Here is a 22,947-nt window from a genome sequence, read left to right as displayed (position 1 = left end):
CCTCCTGTCCTCAAAATGTACAGTGTTCTTTCTCAAGGACTAAATAATCAACATAATTATACTCAGTGTAACACTCATTTTGTGGTTGGATGGCTGTAAAAGAAATAGAACAGATGTTCGGTTTTTGATGGCAGGCATAAAAGATCCCTCGTCTCAAGGAGCTCCACTCAAAATCAAACCCCTCCCATGCTCCCCTGTGTTCTGTTGCCTCGGATGGCGGCAGACTGACAGGAATTTTAATCGGTGGACCAAAGAAAAATATTTGTTGTCAAGACACGGTTTTGTTTCTTGGCACACACAAAAAAAAGGCAAATTAATTACACATGCACGTTACATTATGGTTAATGATTGAATGGCAGTGCTAAAAGCTGTGACAGCAAATGTTTCTTACCCAGCGTTAACTGTGTGTTGTACACAATCACCCTCACTCCAGGCTTGAGCTCGAACTCCACCAAATTCTGGTTCAGTGCACTTACAATAACATCAGACGCCTGTTAAAACAGACACAGGCAGTTTTTCTTCAGTCAGAATAATAAGTGTTTGAAAAGGTTTTTTTTTTTTAACGATTTGTCATGTAGAATCAAGTCATAGTCTCACACACCTGCTCTAGCTCGTCCTCACTCTTTTTCTTGCCCTCTGATTGGTTCTTGTGAGGTAACAGGAAGAGCTCGGCAGCTGTTGGAACTCCCGGGAACACAGCTACCAAGAGCTGCTCCTCTGGGAAGTCGGACACCTGCAGCAATGCAGAAACAGGCTTCATTAGCGGTCACGCTCTGACAGGTGATGGATACGATTAGTTTCATGAATTAAAGATGTGGGACTTTGCGCGCACAAATACAAAAATTGCATGTGTGCAGTTGACACAAACATCCAGTGACTTACTTGAGTTTTCCTGCAACAAGCTAAGCAACAGTGAGCGTGGAGTGACAATGATAATTAAATCAATATAACAGATTTCCTCCACAGCCATACTTCCCTCATATGAATGCTAATATAATATGAATTTCGTCACACCCCTGCATTGGTTGTATACTTTGTTGCTGAGGTCAAAAATATTAGTATTATCGAACACTCCATGCTGTGTTTTGATAAACATATGGAAATCACATCAGGAAGATATCCAGAATACACCCCTCTTTTTATCCTGTCTGTTGCATACACCCCTCTTTTTATCCTGTCTGTTGCAAAGACTCTCATCCATTCCTTTAGTACATCTGTCCCAATCATTAAGTAAGTTTGTCCACAATTCAGATTCAAGCATCCTTTGGGACACAGTCTTGGGAACACATCGCCCCTCACCACTTGCGCTGGCTCCCAGTTAAATACCATAACCATTACTCTCACACAAGATACAACTACCTGCCGGCCAAGTCCCCGCTGGTTGCTAAGTGGTAACATAAACTTGGCACTTAAAGCTAAAAAGAGAAAGATGGCTAGGAGTCAGTGATGAATTACAAGTTGCACAATTTTTTTTTTCTCATCAAGTTTTCGATTCCTCAAGGTTATACTCAATGACTATATGTGCAATTCTGCTTTAAGGGAATATACTTTTTGTTTAAACACATACACACATTTTGAGATAATAGTTCAGAAAAACATATTTAAACATTTATTTAAAATGTATTTACAGTGGAAGAATCACACTGATTATACCTCTATAATCTCTTCATGGATAAAGACATGAAACAATCCAAATCCACTGAAGTATCAGTAGATACAATAAATCAGCCAAATATGAAATTAACCTGATTCGTATTCATCTTACAGGAAGCAGCAGTCCACTTGCTGTGTCTGATTATTAAAAGAAGATAAAATACACAAAAGCAATACAGACCAAGTCTCTTATTTGGGCTGTTCCAGGTCAGACATTTTGGCATTTTCAGCATACACTCTGCTAAAATATTTTGGCCATAGACTGCCTTCAAATGTGCTTAAAGTGGTACAATGGTAATCTTTGGTGCATTGATGTCAGGGCTGTGGTCGAATAGTCTTTTTTTGCTGACAAAGGTTCCTTGTTGAGGAATTTTTCTTTATCCCCAGACATTACTGTATATTACATTATATCTGTACACTATTAAGAGAAGAGTGCCTTGCTAATACCACAGATACTCCCTTCTCTCTCTGAGCAGTACCCAAGGTCAGCTTATAGATAAAGGATCAACCAACAGTACATTGTAGTGTCTACACTCAGGGACTTACATATCTAACTCAGATGCCCCAGCGTTTGTATATTGTTTCACCTTCTGGTCTCCTTGATGCATCAATTCTACATTCAAATCTTCTGCATGAGACATCAGCTGCTGCCTGAGTTCTCCTTTCACCAGCTTTCAGAAAACTTCCATTACATTCCTCACTGAACAAAATGACCTGTAGTATGTAAGTGGCAGCCATGATAAGAGCTGGTTGAATTCTCTAAAAGCAAGAAGGAGAGGAGTTTTAATGCTTCCTCTCCTTTAGCACATACTGGACCATCCTTCAAAGCAGGAAAGGAGATAATGCTGTCTGACAATGTCTTATGATAGTTGCGCACAGCGGCCTTAAAATCCATAAACCACAACATCACAAAATCCCTTTTTGCCTTGTTATCTTAAGTAAACCTTGAAACAATCTTCTAAACATTTGGCACAAGTGTTCACTTGTATGAACTGATTAGACCTGGGTGGTCATAGGTCATGTGGACTCACAAAACATATTTTTGGCCTCTTGAACATGATATGATAATGTCTGCCTTAATATCAACTTTATTGTTACTCCCTATGAGGACTTGAGGGTTAAATTTCCACTCTGCATGAACTGAACACATCCTCTCCTGAACAGTAAGTGTAGGGTGCTGCATCTGTCATTGTACTCTTTGTGTGATATAAATAAAGTTGGTTTAAAGAAAAGCCTGGTGTATGTGCAGTCTGATTCCCTTGGCACCTCAGTCTTCTGTTGTCATTCTGCAGATGCTTATACAACAATCTACATCTACATTTTCTGTGTTATATAAATTCTGCACTACTCTACTGCACAATAGCTGCAAAGCAATGTGATTTGTAGCAGAGCATGAAGGGCATCCCCACCCATGGAAAGTGAGACAGTTGAGTAAACAACATGGGAGCAATGGTGTGTTGTCTATTGTTTTTGCTTTCTGTGGTTGGTTCAGATTGGACTGAGCACTATTGTGTGGATTACTGTGCAATTTTGGATATACATCTGGATATATATAGACTCCTCCGAGAGGAAGCCTCATTACGTTTGATGCACTGCCGGCTTTTCTTCTAGTAAAACGCACAATTGCACATTAGTGCAAATTTCAGTTCATGTTCATGTTCATCCTCTAAATCAAATAACCAACATCAGGAATTACAGCTTACATATGTTAGTACAAAAGTTTTTAATGGTTTTGTTTTGGAAATTGTTCAGTCATCAATAAAGCAAGTCACCATTAATAGCATTGACCGAGAAGCTTGGAAATCAACTGTGAGTAAAGTGTTGAGTGAAGGCAGCAATGGGAATATTCTAATCACTGAATGTCAAAATCCAGACTACCTTCAGGCAAATGCAGTTTTTCACTTGACACAAATAAAGAAACGTATTTGGTGAAAGTTTTCTGGCTTCATCTAATTTTTCAAAGTTGTCAAAAGCTTATTTTTCTTTTGATAAAATAGGTTGAAGCACAGCAAATGCTTCTGTTTTTGTTTTCAGAAAAGGATTGTTTTAAGCCCATAGCTTTTTTTATACAAGCAAAGGACACAGGGCCTGTGTGGTGATCATTCTTCATTTTTAGAGCCTGTGATATTTTTATCTTTTCTCTGTGGCCTGGGTGGACAATGGAGTGGGTAGAGCCAAAGCACATCAATTATCAAGCACAGGAATTGCTATTTGAGTACCAAAGTAGTGGACAAATGATAGCCGTGGGCATGACTTGCAATGAGAAGGGGTGGTGGTGGGGGGAGATGAAGTGTATAGGGTGGCAACAGAGGCAATGGCGTCTGTTAAAAAAAAATCAATACACTCAGACCATGTTTGTTCTCATTGCAGTCAGTCATTAGTTTACAAAGCTGAGTGGAACGCTCCCCTTTGATGCTCTGCAAATTTACTGCTGGATAAAAAATTATCTAATTGAGACAAGTGAGACAAGTGAGACACTCTGAGTTACCTGTTCCAAGTTTATTTTAGGGAATACTATTTGAAGAAGATAAGCTAAGATAAGCTGAGATGATGATCTTTGGGTTATGCTTCATCTGGATAATCAAGTGCTCACACTCAATTTACTGTAGAAAAAAAAAATATATGTATGTATGTATAAACTGTGTGAGGCTGGGCATAATTTAGCTCAGGATGCTAACAAGCTCACAATGACAATGCTAAACTGTTGATGTCTATAGGTACAATGTCTTGCTTGACTTCATCCTAAATTACCGTATGACCATGCTAACATTCCTAATTAGCACTAAACCTAAAGTACAGCTGAGGATGATGGGAACATACTGTAGTAGGATATCTGGCTAGTTCATTATTTTAACTAATGATGGCAGTAGTTAAGGAATCCCCATTAGAACTATTAATCTCAGAAGGAAAATGTCGATCTGTGCAATAACTGTGAAACATTTTAGTCTGGAGCAAACTGGTGGACCAACTGTCCATCAAACAAGCCCACCATCAAACAAGCCCACCATCAAACAAGTCACATGACTAGCATGAAATCACTTTGATTAGAAACTTGCTTCTGGTGCTCAATTAAATATGAAAGGAAGTCAGCAGGATTCATCCTCCAAAGACCTTAAATACAAAAGTTGAGTTATTTCAATAAAAAAAAGAAAAATATTGGCCTCATGTTGCTGTCAGAGGAAAAGTGAGAGGATTCTAATAGTGTTCCTCTGAGGACCATGAATGTCTGCACATGTCATTGCATCCAATAATTGGACCCATTCCACGAGCAGTGCTCCTGTTTCACTAATGCTTCAGACACTACCGCTGATCTTTACTCACCAAACTAAAACCAATCATTACCTTCAGAATAATAAATCTAGATTGTGTTTCAGTTATTGGAAGGAGAAGCTAATGTGCGTTCAGTCATCTGAGAGTTAATTATCAGCATCACAATTGTTTAACTGAGTGAAAAGATAAAAGATCACAGTACTGTGCATGATTTACCAAATAAACTGCTTTGGTGCCTTTGGGGAAGCAATGTGGAGATGTTAGCTTCATAGATTGTATGAGGGAAGCTATGTGGGAGTATGGACGCTGTAAACTGTATGAGTTTGAGCTATAAAGCGATATGGCTATGTGAGAGGTGTCTAGAAGGAGTGGAATGAAATAACCTCCATTACTGAGTATGCATTCAGAACAAGTAGAGACAAAAGGCACTGAAATGAGCCTATAGGTGAAGAGTGCAAAGTCATGATTTGAAAGATTCGACTATGGGGCAATACACACTGCACCTCAGTTAAATGGACCTTAACTTTAATTGCAAGTCGTTCCCTCTCTCATCTCTTGTTTTATTGCTGGGGAGTTGTTTACTATGCTGAAAAGACCATCAGATGTGGACTGGCTCCCATGTCGAGCAGGAGTTTTCAACCATAACGAATAGCTGGTTAAAAAAAAAGGACTTCCTGTCACCACTTGGACAATATGGTTGTCTGGAAATGAACTTTTTGTCGGCTCCCGCCTCATAAACAGCTCTCCAGCTGATATCAAACTGATATCAAGAGGTGCTGAAAGCTAACAGGGTAATGGGAAAAGCTGAAAACAAATAAAACCGACACATAAGCCATTTTACACACATGTAATGTAATAACAAAACACATAACGGATCTGATACCATTTTAATCCACTATTCCATTTCATGAGTAGAATGCAGTTTTCCCTGTAAAATAATAGTAATTATTTTGATTTCCATTTATAAATCAGACCGCTGCTGAGAGGCTGATTCATGCCTTCATTTCTAGTCGACTGGATTACTGTCATGTACTTTTTACAGACCTCCCAAAGAAAACAATAGAGAGACTCCAGCTCTTCCAGAACTCTGCAGCTCGGCTGGTAACCAGAACCAAGAGGAGAGAACACATGAGTCCAGTTCTAGCTGCTCTGCACTGGTCACCTGTTACTCACAGGGTGGACTTTAACGTTCTCCTCCTTACATACAAGGCTCTGCATGGTCGAGGATACATAGCTGACTCTAGTTAACTGTGTTCCTCTAGAACACTGAGATCATCTGCAGCAAATCTATTAGAGGTTCCCAACAACAATCAGAGATGCAGTTACTTGTGTTCTATAAGTTACACCTTAGAATGTTTCTATTTTTTATTAACATTTTTCTATTTTTATCTTTATTGTATTTTAAGCACTTTGAGCTGAATTTCTTGTATGAAATATAATTATTACAACTATTATTGACTTATTGGGAAGCTTGGTGTGAGAGGGGAACAGAATTATTCAGGTAAGGTAGAGAGTCTTTTTTTCTTCGATTCTGGTACTGGTACATTTCTTCTGAAAAAATAGGCTATGCTAATATAACAGAAAAGTGATAAGTCTGTGCCTTGAACTGTGCAGTCAAGTGTAGGTGGTAACTATGAAGTAAGAACATCTATTTTTCAGCCAGGGCCCCTTGGAATAACATGCCAACTGATTTGTTTTATATGTTTGATTAAGAGTGTTTTTTAAGTAAGACTCAGAGGACCGCTGTGTATTTTCATTTTTCTATAATCACCTGAACCTACATGGAGTCCACCACATTTCTGCCAGAATGGACAAACCAATCACTGGCTCTGGAGAGGACCTTTCATGATTTTTATGTTATCTGAACTAAGGCCATCGTAGATTCTCTTACATGCTTGGGAGGTGATGGTGAGGGGTACTGAGTTGGTTGCTATCTGCAAACGTCACTGCAAGCTGCCACTTAATCCCAAATACCTACACTCTTAAAATATAAATAGTCAGGTGCCCATATGAACAAAGGAACAGGTTTTGCTTACTGTTATCATTCCTCCTTTCATACTGACCTTAAATCAATCCATTTTCAAATCAATTTCAGCAGAAGTGATAGAGGACAAAATGCCACAGCCCTGGTTCTTTTCAAATACTAATTTCAAAGTTATCAGAGAGTCTTTGTGTTACTGTCCCTCCACTGCAGCCCTGATTGTCCAGGGGAGAGGGGAGATTTGTGAGAAAAGACTGCAACACCACGAGATATTGACTGATCGAATGAATTCTGCTGAAACCTTGTAATAACTTCAGATAAACAGTGGTATGTGTTTGTGCAAATAATATAATATATATTTAATACTAGTGTGAATAGCATGTTCAGAACAGACTTGAAAAAAATGAGATACCTTTTGAACTAGTTTGACTACTAGTTCAATTTGTACCATGTCAAAAACTACAACAAAATCTAAACTGAAATGACTGCGTTAAAAGAAATTAACTCTACAACAATGTTCAGCCTTATTATTTTTTGGTGTATTTTGTGCTTTGGTGGTGCATGCAGTATTAACAAACAAATAAGTGATTTATCAAATTATTAAAAACTAATTTTCCACGCTGTGAACGAGGAGCCTTTGAGCTCCATGGAGCTCTCGGGCCGCAGGGCACTTGCTCACTCTGTCTGATTAGTTATGCAGCCTTGTTTTTTTTGCCTGCTGTAATATGACACATAAATAGGAATAAGCTAACCGCTGCTAAACAATACAGCCCTGACTCAAAATAAGAAATAAAAGCACTTGCAAAGATAAGAGTTGCATATCCTTATAAATCCTATAATGCTTTATCCCACTTCCATAGTGAATGTACTGTAGGCTTAGTCAGTGCTCATTACAGCCCACCTCAGACTTGAAATATTTGGCACATAGGTATAATAAAGGAGTTTAACTGTGATGTCACTAATACTCATACAATCCAATTCTCTTTGACTTGTGTGATTAGTGGAGTGCACAGTCCTTTAATGGCTTGAGAACACATCAATAACCCTGGCGGTTCATTTAGGAGTGAAATTTACACCTTCAGTTGAGTGAGTTCACAAATAAACAAAACCAATGTGTCTACAGGGTTGCTAATATTGATTCTGTCTAAATGATCTACCCCATATTTGTTACTTTGCCTCATAAATTAGAAGTAAAAAAAAAAATCTTTCTTTGTCAAATTATTTGACTTAAATGACATGACTGCCCAGGAAAAGGTTTGGCCGATTGGCACAGAAGCGCAGGCCTCAGTCTAGGTTATTCGAGTTACTCATGAGATCCCCTTCAACCATTTAATTCTTCCTCCAAAAGCACCCACCTGCAGCTCTAACTCCCAATATGCCCTATATGATAGCCCAAAGTAAAGCACCGCCAAATGCAGTCCGCTATTCATGAGCTGTGAATGATGAGATGGGTAGCCCTTTAAATAATGTGTGTGCTTCCCACTCACACACTAAAAGCACTTCCAGCCCTCCTATGTTCAAGTATGCACACACACACTAGACTTAGTAACAGGTATCGTTAAAATTAATGGTTTTAGTTTTGAGGATAATTTTATCTGTGACTTTTAAAATGAAGGAATCAGTGCTCATGAAGACTTCCTGGGAGAGAAGGACAGCAGAGGCATCTTCAAACCTGTCTGATGATGAATAAGAGAGTGGCCCGAGGGTGTGATCTTGCCACAGCAATGAGCTGGAGGTACTGGGCACCGAAGGCAACAGGGTTAAAGGAAATAATTGAAAAATGGCAGGGTGAGAGAGAAAGTGGGCGATGGAAAAAGACAGTTAAGAAAGAAGACAGAGAGACAGAGGGGTTGAAGGAAGGAGGGAGAGATGGAAGGACAGAGAAAATGAAAATCACTCACTTGAAGCAGAGCCTTCTTAATTACTCTCCCCACATCCTGTCTCCACTCATGTATGTCGGGGTTGAACTCGTCCAGATTAGGGGAGAAAGATAAAAGTAGAGATTTGAAGAATTCTGTCGAGAAGAGTCGGGGGGGGAATCAACCATTAATTCACTCGGCTCTCAGAGCATTATTCTCATGGAGCTGTGCCAACTGTCATTTTGCTCAAGTTGGGTTTCAGGTAGTTAACACTTGATGAAAAGAAGAGGACTTCACATATCCCTGCACTTCCCTTTGGCTAAATGTACCAGATGCACTTCTAGATAATTAGAAAATGTCTCAGCTTTATGCCATCCCATCTGCTGGTCATAAATCATTGCATTTTACAGATACTTGCGGCTGGATTACTACATTTCAAATGAAGACATATTCTTTAGAGGTTTGAACAATAATGTGATATATTTTACTCAAGTAGATTAATTTCAGAAAAGATCAACCCAAAGAATGGGCAGAATAATGCTGACTAAAAACGATGTATTGCAATGTATCTAACTGATTTTAATGAGACTCCATTTTTTTGGAACACATTAAAAGCTGGAAAGTTGCTGATACTACAGACTTGGACACAATTAGAAAAAAAATACTGACCTTTGACTGCTATGGTCTTAGTATCCTGCAGTATGGTGTTGGCTGCAGCCACTTGGACCGTTATGGTGTGCATTCCCTCATTTGCGAACGTGTATGAGATACTCCCATCCAATGTTATCACTGGCTGCAAGCACACAATTAAGAGGTTAAGAAATCATGTTCCACTGCACAAGTGTACTACACTACAGCATGCCCTATTTAGTATGTATATGGATATACAGCTTTACAAAAAAAAGTATCATCAGCCCAAGTATACATGGTACTAGAGGAGAAGGTGGGTTTACTATATTCATTAGGATTCATCCTCTGGAAAACATGAGTATATTTACCAAAATATGTAGAAGTCATAGATGGGTGTTCATATTGTAGATGATATATTCCACTTGATGAGTGCTAATGTTGATAGCATTAAGTCAGTCCAAACAAATTGCTTCATGATTCATCCTCTGAGAACCTTGAATATTCACACCAAGTTCACCACAGTCTAACAAGCATTTCTCAGGACAAACAAAACAACCTCATGTCAACCCCAGGTTGATGCTAAAGGTGTGGGCATCATTCTCGGAGGATCATCTGAGGTCCATGAATGTATGTACAAACTCCTGTCTGTAAATGTAACAATACCAATCTATGTAATGCTTGTGATCCCTGAAATACTTGCTGAAAATGGAAAAGGTTATCCAACAGCTTGACTACTCTGGACACCGTCAAGAGGAGGAAAGGCAACACCATACGTTAGTGGCTCCAGCTGTTCTTGTTTGTATCAAAGCTTTTTTTGATGTTTTTTCACCCTATGATTTATATTTAAAGTATGTACCAAAACAATGGAAACCAGACTGACCCTGACATTGTAATTTCTACTGCCACAACACTAGTGTGGCTAAAACAAAAGGAGCAACTACAGACACATTTATGTCTGAGTGATATTTTTACCAAATGGAATTGCCTTATGATTTTAGTTAGCCTGTACATCAGATTCCTTTTAGTTAGCTGCAGCACCTTTCAAATGTATATAAAAACATCAAATATGTCATATCAAGGAGTAGAAATGAATGCTAAAATGGAAATGAATGCTAAAATGTGTATTGATCAGTCATATCTTGGAAGATTTACCTCCGTATTGTTGCCCAGCCACCAGAAGTAGGTGACAGTGCGTGAGTGACTGGGTAAGACCACTGCTGTGATGTTCACTTCCTTGTTTCGTATGACCACAAAGGGAGCAAGAAGTTGAACATGCTCCACTGGACCTAAAAGAGTTTAAGAAAAAAAACACAACAAAGCCGTCACGATCATGTGCATGGCTACTTGTAACAAGGCTCACTTAAGACTTGTGGTTCTCGTTGAAATAAAGAAAAAAATTGGCAAATTCACAAATCCCAATTACAAGGAGTGTAAATATTGTCAGAGGGAGAGAAACAAACATCATCACATTCTCCTCCGGTCCAAAAACCTGCACCTTGGGTGATATAAAAAATGTATAGGTATCTTCGCCCAGTGATAAACTAGTGACCTGTCCAGGTTGTCTACCTGCATTCAAGGGTAGGATCCATCTTCCGTCCCCACCTTATTCCCCATGAACAGGATAAATGGATAAAGAAAATGGATGGGTGGATGGATCCAAAGTGGATAAAGAAAATGGATGGGTGGATGGATCCAAACAGTATAAACTCTTAGAAAAGATTTACCCTGAGGGAGAAAGAGTTCTTGTGTAAGTGTATTTTGACATGAAATGAAGGATAGAATCTGAAAAATTCTAAATTATATGACCTCTTACTGTACAATCATTTTGATGGAACTTCACAAAATGTGACTGAACGTCTCTTTGACTATTCAAGATTATCTTCATTGGCCACATTAGACAGTTAAGGGCTATAGTATGTTATACATAAAACTAAACACCAAAGGCCGCTTACAAACTACAGCTCAATCATACTGCTACAGGATTGTTCCACTTTAATGCCTGTTTTGTTTTAGACTACAATGAATGGAGAGTGAGTCAGACAGACGTCCAATTAAAGCGTTCGAACCTCATGCTGGCAGGTGTAGTGAGATTGCCTAATAGGTAAGAAATACACCATATGAGCCTTTTAACAGTGTACATGCTGTGATAGCAGAAGATGAAAGACTGTTGTGTTAATGTGATTTTTTTCCCTTGGTCTCAGCTTCACCATGTTTTTGAAGATATCAAGATGTGACAGTACATTTATTACTCTAATAATGACTATAAGTTGGCAGTATACTCAGTGTATAGTGGAGAGAAAATAATCCTCACATGATAGACTTTTTTTCATCCTGTCTTTGATAACGCAAGAGATGCTGTTACAACATAGTTGGTATTTCTGTCACGTATTTCTGTACAACAACCTGTGTCAATCTCACTCACACATCTTGTCTTTGTCGGCACCTCTGTTACTATTTTAAAGGAAACTAGTAGGCAAGAAGGTAGATACAGATATTCTTATTGCCTGCTCACAGCAATGCAACGAGTCCTCCAACCTGTGGTCCCACAGTTTCAGAACCCTTTCCTGAAAGTGTTAGGCCAAGGTCACACAACTTAAATTTTAAAGTCAGCAGATCACTGAGGAGTTCACACTGCACTACTTTCGGTCTTTAGATCAGGTGTCTTGCTTTCAGTGTGAGTTCACACTACTCAACTGACTGTCGATAGGGGAAGGCCACAATCTCCAACCGGGAGAAACCCTCAAACTATGTGCAAATCTTTACATTTGTTGTCATAGCTACAATAAAACAAAAGAAGTGGTTAAGGATGTGGAGGAAAGAAAGAACGCAGACTGTTTCACAGACGAAACAAACAGTGGTTCTGCATTTTGTTGATCCATCCATCCCTCCCAACCTCCCTCTAATGGGGACTTTTTGCTCTTTATACTAATTGCTACTTCACTCCTGCCATAATTACTATGGCCACTCAGACTGGCTTAGCAATAAAACTGAACTATGGGTCATGATAAACTGCAGCACAGAGGACTTATGGGGGTTGTTTATAAAAAAGTAAATATTTCCCAGCTACGATAGCTCAATTGTTTCTCCAAACAGCTAACTCATATGCACGGTACTCACATAAATGAAATGTTATTAGTGAGATCTATACCAGGAAAGTCTAAGCAAGCCACTGTTTAGGCAAGACATGGCCATAGTGTTTTCCTGACCTTGAGCTCAGGGTTGCCTGAAACCATGGAGATGCTGATAGTGTTTTAGGTGTATGAGCAAATATTGTCGAGAAAAGCGATAATTTGAACCTTTTGAAGATATTCCATCTTGAACATATTTCATTATCATGATAAAAACTGCTACTAGATTGTCGAAAGCAATGCGATCTTGCCAGGATTACAAACACGTGCAGCTTTTTTGAGACTGTAGATCATAGTTATTCCAATCTATCCTGACCAGTTATTTGCAAACACGTTAGATTTATGGGCGCACCCAGCAGCAAATGAATTCCTGGGAAATTATCTCCGAAACATGTCTTGAGTAATTCAGAGTGACAGATGATCAAACGATAATCTGACGTCGTCTGACGGTATGAAGTGGTCACGGTAAAACTCCCTGATGTTAAAATGTTGCTTTCGGCTCTGTAACTATGGTGATTTCACCTAAAAAAAAGTCCCATTCTGACACTGAAAATATGTTTTTGACATGATACCTTCTGGGTAATGCTGCAAACCTCCCTACTAAGAACCTAACAGGACCTGACAGGGGTCTAGGTTGCCTAACACTAATCTTAGGGATGAAGTTTCAGATGTAATTCACTACTTTCAAAGAAAAACTGCAGCGAAAGCCTTGTGCCGTGCTGTGGTCTGGGGTGCTTGTCTCGCCAGGGCTTCTGATAGTTCTCATCCTCTTTAGCCAGAACTAATCTTTATCCTCACTGTGAGATGCTTGGTGTGTGTGGGTGTGTGTGTGTGTGGGTGTGTGTGGGTGTGTGTGTGTCAATGAGAGAGTCATTTGGTACTAAAAATGCTAAGCAGAGAGAAATCATTGTCATCCAAAAGAAACTCACACTTTGGAATAAATGCAGATAACTGATCACTGTCAGAAATATATAAATCCAGAACCCACTGGCTGACACATCAGGATGGTAAGATGGTGAATCAAAGCAGATTGAACAATGAAATGAATGAACAAGACGAAGAGACCAGTCAACACTGAAGGGAACTTATTGCCCTCTGAGTAGAGCTGGAAAAAAAGGCAACCTTGTAATTTGTTATGTAAGGTGTTTCGTAAAATCTGCTCTTTTTTAAAATAATCCATTGTGCTGAAGTGGTTTCCTCGGGTAACCAGCAATTAGCTGCAGTGGCCCTGAAGGCCCACTTCACCGTGTCTGCCTCTGCCCACTCTGACATCTCACATAGGCAAGTTTGTAATGGCATTTCTTCATTGTGTTTATCAACTGAGTAACACAATCCTGTGCAGGACACTTTGGATTTTTCTGATTGCTCAAGTAGTTTTGAAACTGCATTTTGTGTGTGCATTAATAAAGGTAGTATAAAAAGTACTGACTTAGCACAAACCCTTGCAAAGCATAAAATATTTTTTACATTTTCACTTAGGTACTTTAATTTAAAAGCCTCTTAAGTATAATATCTAGACTCTATACATAAAATATATAATATAAAACATATATTATCATTATATCATATTTAATATATACAATATATAACAACGTTGGCAGATTCTTTGTCTTTCCCCATGTAATTTTTGCATGTGTTCCTTTTAGACTGAGAGGTAGAGCAGCCTGTATGTAGCCTGAGAGGAGAAACCAGGACAGTACAAGAACATAAACACTTGTTATACCACTCTGCTTGTTAAGTTTGTTGTTTGGAGCTGTCATCTGGACTGTGGGGGCAACAGTGAGGGAATAGTTTTCAGAAAAGTATTAGTAGGAAAACCTAAAACAAGAAAAGTGAGGGGAACAAAAATAGAATTTTGGAAAGTGATGGGAACATCTTCCCCATAATCCCCAGGGAGAAATGAAGCCCTTTACAAAAACCAATGGCACCATGTTTTTTACAGCAAGGGCCCTTACATGTGATATGCAGGAAGAGCGTTGTGGTGTCAAAACCCAGCGTGTTCTCTGCCAGCGCTGTGACGCGGAATATTCCAGCAGACTTGTAGACATGCTTGATTCCCTCCTCAGTCCAACTGAGGTTGGAGTAGGACACGGCTGTGCCGTCCCCAAAATCCAGCTGGATGTTGGTCCGCAAAGAATCCCCCTGAAACACAGCAGAGCAGAGCTTCATTCAGCTACAGATGAACATTATGGGCTGATGTTACATCAGTGTGGCCTGTGATATCACAAACCTCATTTCTATCTCAATCACACGCTCACACTCAACGTGCAATTGTATGTTAATGTAACCAGCAGTTTTGGTGACAGGGAGCGTGAGTGAAAAGAAATAAAGAAGAATGTGATTGCAGTGTGTGAGTAGGATAAGGAATAGAGCTGGTGGAGTTCAGATGGGTTTCAGTCCTGAACAATCACATCCACTTTAACAGCAAAAAAGAGAATCAACTTCTCTGAGGAGAAAACTGTTTTTTCGCTGAAAGGCTTAGAGTCGCAAGGCACAAATTTAATCCAGGCCACATATTAACAACCACAATCACACATACTTAATACCGAGGACTCCATATATCAATACACACCACCCAAAATATTAATATATGAAGTATTATTACTGTGGCATTGCTGTGTAAAGCACTGCTTTAAAAGGGTGTAGTTTCAAATAAATTAAAGTTACACCTCGTTATATGCTTCTATTAGAGTAACAGCATCACTTGCACTGATGGAAGCATGATCAACAAATTCATTAAAACAGAAAGAAGGTTCATCCTTTGAATAGCTCTGAGGAAAATCTCAGCAGTCACTTAGCACAAAGGTTTAACATGTGGCATTTGCCTGCCAGAGGCAACTGCTGTTTTCAAAAGAACTCGTAAGGTCACATTTTGTATGCATCTCTTTGGCTTTGGCTCTCCAGTTCACGAGATTGGGATGGACGGACCGCCAACCCATAACCATAAGGCCTAAGGCAGTGGCTGGTGCGGATGCATTAACAATTTTAAAGGTTTTATCACATGTAGATGTAATGGATTTATTAGACTACTGTAACTTCTACTTTCACTAGTTCCTTTTACTCTGTCTCGAGTTATGACCCTTTACTTTAATCAAAGATTTGCCTTTACAGTAAAATTTAATTGGCAGGTGGGATTACTGAGAAGTCAAAGTTAAAAACAATAAATGTTTTAGTTTGTTAACACTTGAAAATCCATGAAATGCATTAATGTAGTTTTATAACTAATCAGTGTGATTGTACTTTATTTAGATAATAACCTGCCATCTTTCTGCTCAGTGCTCATTGATCAAGTATATATTTACAAAATATAATAATAGTACTCAGATATAATTACATAGTTAGATAATTACAGTTGTTCCTTCAATTATTTCTCTTCCAGTATGATAGGATAAATTCATCTTGTGGTATCCAAAGTTAAATCTGACAAATTTAGCAGAAAATTATTTATTTCATTGACAGGCAATAATGTGCTTTGTTTTGCACAAATTTGGCAAATATCAATCTGCTTGGTAAATATTAATAAAGTGAAAATATAACTTATAGCTCAAGGAGCCCCTGCAGCAGTAAAGTAATTATGAAAAATAGTTGAAAGCCTGCTTTGATTTTTAATTATCTAGATGTTGTCATTCAGTGTATATTCTGTATGCATGTCAGAGAGAGTGTGCACATGTGCGCCTGTGTATCCCACCATGTTTGTCTTTGCATGGTGTGTAAGTCTTCAGCTGCCTGCCGCGTTTCCTCAGGGAATAGCATCTGGCGCTATCCGGAGATCAGCACTCAGCCTGAGTGTCGGTGGCTCCAGCTGCCACGGCGACCAAATCTGAGCGCCCCCCCATGAAAGCAAACTCCCAGACTGCCCTTGGCACGCTGTAGCGCAGGTCTGGTGGGATCTTCATTTGTAACATTGCATTAGCATGCCAGCTCCACCAAAATGCCCAATCAAACAAAATAAATAAACCTTTTGTTTTCTTTCCCTTTCGCTCCTTCCACCCCTCTCTACCTGAGTCCCGTCTTTGTGTGCTTCCAAGTGTGAAAACACAGAAGGTTTGTTTGAGGCTTTTGGGGATACTTCATGCCACTTTGCCTGGAGAATGATATCTGTGATCGGAGGAGAGAATAGAGAACAGCTAAAAACTGGGTTTGTCAAGGTGGGCATTGTGAAAAGCTGTAATGAGTTGGCAAGCAAACAAGACCTGGGCTCGGTGGCACCAGTGTTACTCAGCTCTGTGCGCTGTCCATTCTGTGTTCATGCTTGCTCTCAATATCAGCCACAATGGAATTCACTCATCTGCATAAGACTGAGGCTGACCCGTCACTAAATGTCACTCTTTGTGTGCGTGCGTCTCTGCGGGCTGAGCAGATCCAAGAGCATTGTGGCTGGAGCCTTGAGACTGGGACATCAGTGTCACTTGTGCAATGAAAGCACAGTTGTACTGGCTGACAAGGGCTTGGTTACACAACATGTGCGTGTCAAACTTGAACCTACAATATCAGTGTGATGGGTGACAACAACAACAACAACAACAAAAATCACTGTAGCTGTGAATAATTCTTCATCTCAGCCCAGTTATTTCTACTGCAGACAAAGCAGCGCTCAATTTTTCCCTTCTGCATTCACGGTCAATATTAAATGCAGGTACTGTAATAGTTTGTCAATGAACAACGTATTGTTTTCGTGGTTTAGAGCATCATGTTGTTGTAAGACACCATGAGTGAGAAACAAATCAATCAAACTGTGTCTGTGAAATAGAGTTAAATGAGCATGTTGCTCAATATTTCTACATTAACAATGGATCAAATGACTGAGTCTGCAGTCACAAACTGAATAAATGATCATGAATAACTGCAGCCTGCCTTAGCTCTAAGGACCCTCTTAGCATCCTAGCACAATTGATTTGGCTTTTGGGCCCAAAAGTCAAATAGTGGACTAGTTATTTGACGCAGACAAAAAAGGGACATATAAGTTAAAGAGTGTTAAACTAACTGATGACTAATTTCTACTAATTTCCAAACAAGTCTGTACAAATCCATTTAATATCATGATAGCAGAGTTTGAAAATGAACTCTGCAGTTAATATTTTATCTGGGAATCCTCAGTAGTCGCGGCTGTCATGTTTGATCACAATGTTCATTGGCAGGAGATTCCACAGAACTTTTCCACTGGGGCAGAATTATGTTTCACAAAAAGATAACATGAGCAAGAACAACTGGAGAACATTTTCCCTTAAATGTGACTCGTGCAAAACGAAAGTAGCTCATAAAAATTCATGGCGAAACAATTATTTGGGAGATCACAAGGAGCATGTGTTAACCAAGAAGGACAAAGTGTTCAAGTCTTTGAACTCGCTGATGATTGAACTGGAGACACTTTGTTATGTAGCGATGACTACACAATTGGGAACATAGGAAGGGACCACAAATTCACATTATGCTGCACACTCAATTACTAAAATTAGAAATGTCAACAGTTAATAAATACCATTTTCAAGCCTTAAGGGTACAATTAAAAAGATACCAGAAAACCAAAACACATCTATTGAAGAATATTCCCAATTTTCTGTGGAGAACAAAAGTATCTCTCTGATGAAAAAACTGAAATGCTGTTGCCAGCATCTATTCTCCAACTTCAGCGCTGAGATGGCAATGCTTTAGTCACTTCAGCTCTGCCAGGAAAAGTGGAGTCAAATCTGGCTCCTGACCATCCTGAACCAAGAGGGAAGCCAGTTTATCCACAGGCAGGAAGTCAGTGCTCACGAGAGCTGCTTTCAGACATGCACTCCTGAGATCCTCTGAACTTTCTCCGCAAAGGGCTGTATGTGTGAACGCAAATGTCTGAGTGAGGGCCTCATGAGTTTCTGCCAAGTTCCTCCGTTTGGCCCCTGAGTATATAGTCTGCAGAGTCAAGGTGCCACGATTTGCTGCGAGCAAGTGAAAAAAATTAAAAGAAAAAAGAATACAAATATGTCAATGAAAAAGCAGAGCCACATGGCTAGTGGACACCATGAAGGTGTCAAGAGACATGTCTGATCTCCGCAGTGGAATTCATATGTTACGTCCTGCCTCTGCACACAGCACCACCCCTCACCTGAAATCTGGAGGATTTGCCGCTATTGTGAACACGTCTGAGCAGAGAACATCCCGCTGCAATGTTAATGTGTGAAAGGCAAACTCCAGAGAAAGTCTGGACCCAATTATGTGGAGTTCATGTCTGAAAATGGCTTAGATATCACCAAATAATCTGTTGCAGCCTCTTCAGTTTAAAAATGGCATTAGTATGTGTCCACATGGTGCCCGCAAGCCTACCTGGGATAGCCGGCACCTGATATACAGAGGTTTGAACCCTTCCACATTGTGTAAAATGATCTACACATTGGTGGATTAGTTATGTGGTTTTTGTGTAACTGCAGAGCATAAACTTTATTATTTGTTGTAAAGGTTAGTATATTGTTAGGCTGCAATTGTTTGTATGCTGTAGAACTCTTGACAATAGTATTGACTGGTGAGTTATTTCACTGAGCCACGGGTGCAGACTTTAACTTTTCTGTCATTGCAGGTATTTGTACAATGTCATCATGCAGTTATTTGTATTTTGAGAAAAGTAAATCACCCTCATACATTTCAGTCCTTCGTCTATGAATTGTCTCTCATCCACCTGCACTCACACTCACACTGCCACTTTAAACAGCGTTGTGTTTGCAGTGTATGAGAGAAAATCAAGTGAATGTGCAAGTGTCCCAAACTCCCTCTGTCTTTTTCCTTTGATGCCAAAAATGGAACAGCGGATAAATACTTCATGAATTGTTTGAGATTTGGTCGATGTCATTTAGGCACAAGCCAATCGCTTCTCTGCCAAATGCTTAGTGAAAAGTGAGTCACTTTAAAAAGCTCATTTATAATTACTGCGTTGCGTAACAATTTTCCTAAACAGTTAAAAAACAGCAACTGCACAATGTGGTCACTTTGGTTTTATCATATACCAAAGCACGAGTCCATTTTTCTTAGATTTCCTCCTTGGTTTTAAATGTGGATGTGTGCCAGTCTCTTTACCCATTAAATATTTAAGGCCGCTTGCCTTCCCCATGTTGCAGGCTTCATGAATATAAATTAAACTTTGAATTCATCTTGAGAATTTCCTCAAAGAGGGCTTATGCCACAAGGATTCTTTACTGCATCCTCCTTTTATAACATTACTGAGCACCCCAACTGCCTCCCCCCTCCCTTTCCACCCTCTTAATGAAAGAAACAGGCCTCCATTCCTCAACTCATCACACAGTAATATGACAACCGGGCCTGAACAACACCCCAGGGGGAAACACTATTGCAGTTCATACCAATGGACCATATTCTGCCTCAGAAATATGCGAGGCAGTATTCTAGTGACCAGACTGTCCAGCTCTGGACAGAACGCCTCTCACTCACTAACAGGGTCTCTGGTAAGGTATTTTACTCCTGCCTCTGGCTCAGCGCTCTGACAGACTGCAGGTGAGCTGCAACAATTTGACTCTATTAAACTTTGAGAGTCTTGGCACTAAGTCACTCTCCTACTGATCGCCAGACAGTACTTAAGCGCGTGTGCCTCAGGGTTCAGTAAACTGACGTCAGTGAAACTTTGATCGGTACATTCAGTTGTTTAAACCAAAAGAGGCATTGAACCACTGATTGAATGGGGTTTAGGTCATCCGAAGACAATGATGGATTAGAATGTGTCATCAGACATGCAAATTATGTAAACAAGAGGTATTATGAAAAAACTCCAGCTGAACCCAGCCTCGAGCCCTAAGTGACGCCACATATGATGTTGTCTAAAAACACAAATCCAAATAAACTCTTCTGATCCGCTTGACAAGGCTTTGGCTATTCTAAAATGCAAGCTATGGTGCCATTCAGTTGTTCTGCTCACAGAAGTCTAGCGAAGGTGCCATGTTTTGTGTGTTCTAACCTCATCCAGTTGCACCAGGAAGGTGATGTTAGTGCCCAGGTTGGCCGTGAGTTTGCCATCTTTGGTGGTCACTGACAATCCTTTCGGAGGTCTGTTTGGACACTGCTGCTTTCTTGCTGTGTACATTTCCTTCACTCCTTTAGTGCAGTTGTTCAGCACCACTTTACGATACCTTTGGAAAAACAGAAGATAGAATTCAGAGTTTCTTTCATTTAAATTCTGTTTAGTTGTTTCTCTTTATATCCACTTTAGTCTTCAGAGTCATGAGCCACATGCATGAGCTTGTGGCTCATGAACAAATTTGTTGAATGCAGCAGAGTGGTGTCGGTGCAGCTGTTGTGTCTGAATAGCCTGTGCAAAAACAGACTGGATGACAACTGACAATATAAACCATGTCAGTCGCTGGGACACCTTGCAAAGCTTAATCACAGCGCTGGTGAATAAAACATTCCCACTGTGATTAAGCTTTGCAAGGAATTTGTCTCCTGGGGATCCAGCACAAACACAGAGCACATCTCGCTCGCACAAGAAAGAAGAATGTAATCTAATATCGTTGCACCCCAGTTATTATCACCTATGTCTAAATCAAACCACGTGTACAGCTGTGGTTGTAATGTAGCATATTAAGGCAAGTTCGGGTCAGCGGAGTGATGACAAGGCTTTATATAACTGATATTCAGTGCATTTTTTTTTTGCCTGTTTTAGTCTTTGTCATCAATAAGAACCACGTGGGTGTGGCCTCTATTGTAACGAATTAACAATTATAAGATACTTTTGCTTACTTTGTTTAACAACCATTTAGTCTAATATGACATGTCTGTTTTATAGGACTTGTTTCTTTCTTTGTTCTCTTTTTTTGGTATTCATCAATATTAATGACAATTATTCTGAGTTATTGGCTCCATAAATTAGAGACTGTCCTGTGTCGGTTCATGGTATATTATCGCTTGCAGTGATAACCCACTTATCAGTGTTGTGATTCTTAATGTGTGCAGTGATTGTTTGCTGTGCCTCATGGGATTTTAACTTTCATCTCCTGTGTGTGGGTCCTAAACCTTTAACTTTTTCCCATTTTTACATTGGAAATGTGCAGAGTATGGGGTACTCACAACTCACTTGACATAAATAGCCAACCTTGCTAGTGTGTGGCTTTAATTCACAATTGGTTCTGTTTCTTTCAGTACCTTCTGGCAAATGTGAGAAAGTAATAATTGTCTATTTTTGGAGCCGTCTGCCTCTTGGCCCGTTTATTCTGGACATACGTGGTGAATCAGATTGGAATTTAACTGGCATGTAAATTTTGGTTGAAGCAATACTCAGATGCTTCTGTTAAAGTGAGAGTCTGTTTTTACTTTTGAATAAACACAAACTTCCTCCAGTGGGGTTAGCGCTGTCTCCTCACAGCAAGAAGGATCTGGGTTTGAACCCCCCTCTTGGCGAGAGCCTTTCTGTCACGTGAGCTTGAATGCTCTATGCAGGTTTTCTCCATGTTCTCTCTGTGGGGTTTCCCCCCACATTCCAAAGGCCTGCAGGTTTATTAAATGGACACTATAAATTGCCTGTAGGTACAGAGGGTATGGCTCCCTAAGTTGATCTTTTGCTTAATTCAAGAGGATCTTTTAGTGGCTTATATTAACCTAAAGTTAGCGAACACAACAAGGGTCATCCTATAACCAGAAGGTCAGTGGTTCTATTCCATGCTCCTCCAGTTTTCATCCCAAAGGGTCCTTGGGCAAGAACATGAACCCTAAATTGCCTCTGACGGTTGTGCTGACAGTGTAAGAATTGTGTGTGTAAGATAACAATGTTAGTCACGGAAACATCAAAGCAGCATTTTTACAGATTTTTTCACTTATTTTGCCTGATAACACATTTCATCATGGCTGACGTGGTGCAGACAGACCCAGCTTGATTGACATCTATCACTCTCCTGTTAGTGTTTTTGTGGCAGAGGTTACATCTTTATTACTTGTATTAGTACATGGCGTTTGATGACATCTCATAAATTCTAGTATTAAAAAGTAGCATTACGTGGAAAGGCTTATCATCTATATTAGCTTAAAAAGCATCATTGAGCATCCAAAACAAATTGTCTAAAAACAAACATGTTTGTGCCAAATGTATAATCCACATGAATGAACAGTATATAGCATGATTATGTTATAAATATGAATTGTTCAAGTCCTCACCCTGTGCTATTGAAGTAGTTTTGGCCCTGGCTGCAGCTTCTGGACACAGTGGAGGGATTGAACCAGAATGCAGGCCGGCAGTTCCCATCCCCGCGCCGCTCATATCCATAGTCACTGTCAGACAACAAAGCACAGGCAAACAGCACCCGATCAATATCAGCATGTGAAGAGGGACATAGTGTCATACAGTGTGTCCCACATCCATGTCTTATCCGTCTCTTTACAACAGGTGACTAGGGGCCTGTCTGGCACACAAACACATGGTTATTATGTATCGATTAAGGCCACTGTTGCCACA

The 22,947-nt window shown here is 39.8% G+C and overlaps 1 protein-coding gene across 1 annotated transcript in view; it reads right to left on the bottom strand.

The window, feature by feature from the left end:
- Window positions 1-22,947, bottom strand: part of sorcs3a (sortilin related VPS10 domain containing receptor 3a) — a 198,162-nt gene that overhangs the window by 7,965 nt on the left and 167,250 nt on the right. Inside the window, exons 17-24 of the mRNA XM_020083934.2 lie at window positions 22,650-22,763; window positions 20,461-20,632; window positions 14,477-14,663; window positions 10,546-10,679; window positions 9,433-9,556; window positions 8,806-8,918; window positions 602-733; window positions 392-491 (exon numbers count right to left, since the gene is read on the bottom strand). Coding sequence (XP_019939493.1) covers window positions 392-491; window positions 602-733; window positions 8,806-8,918; window positions 9,433-9,556; window positions 10,546-10,679; window positions 14,477-14,663; window positions 20,461-20,632; window positions 22,650-22,763 — 1,076 coding nt within the window. The remainder of the gene's footprint in view (window positions 1-391; window positions 492-601; window positions 734-8,805; window positions 8,919-9,432; window positions 9,557-10,545; window positions 10,680-14,476; window positions 14,664-20,460; window positions 20,633-22,649; window positions 22,764-22,947) is intronic.

The sequence above is a fragment of the Paralichthys olivaceus genome, chromosome 8 (genome assembly GCF_024713975.1).
Source record: "Paralichthys olivaceus isolate ysfri-2021 chromosome 8, ASM2471397v2, whole genome shotgun sequence".
NCBI classification, from domain to species: Eukaryota; Metazoa; Chordata; class Actinopteri; order Pleuronectiformes; family Paralichthyidae; genus Paralichthys; species Paralichthys olivaceus.
The sequence above is the reverse complement of the archived record's forward strand: the minus strand, read 5'-3'. Positions and strand labels throughout refer to the sequence as shown.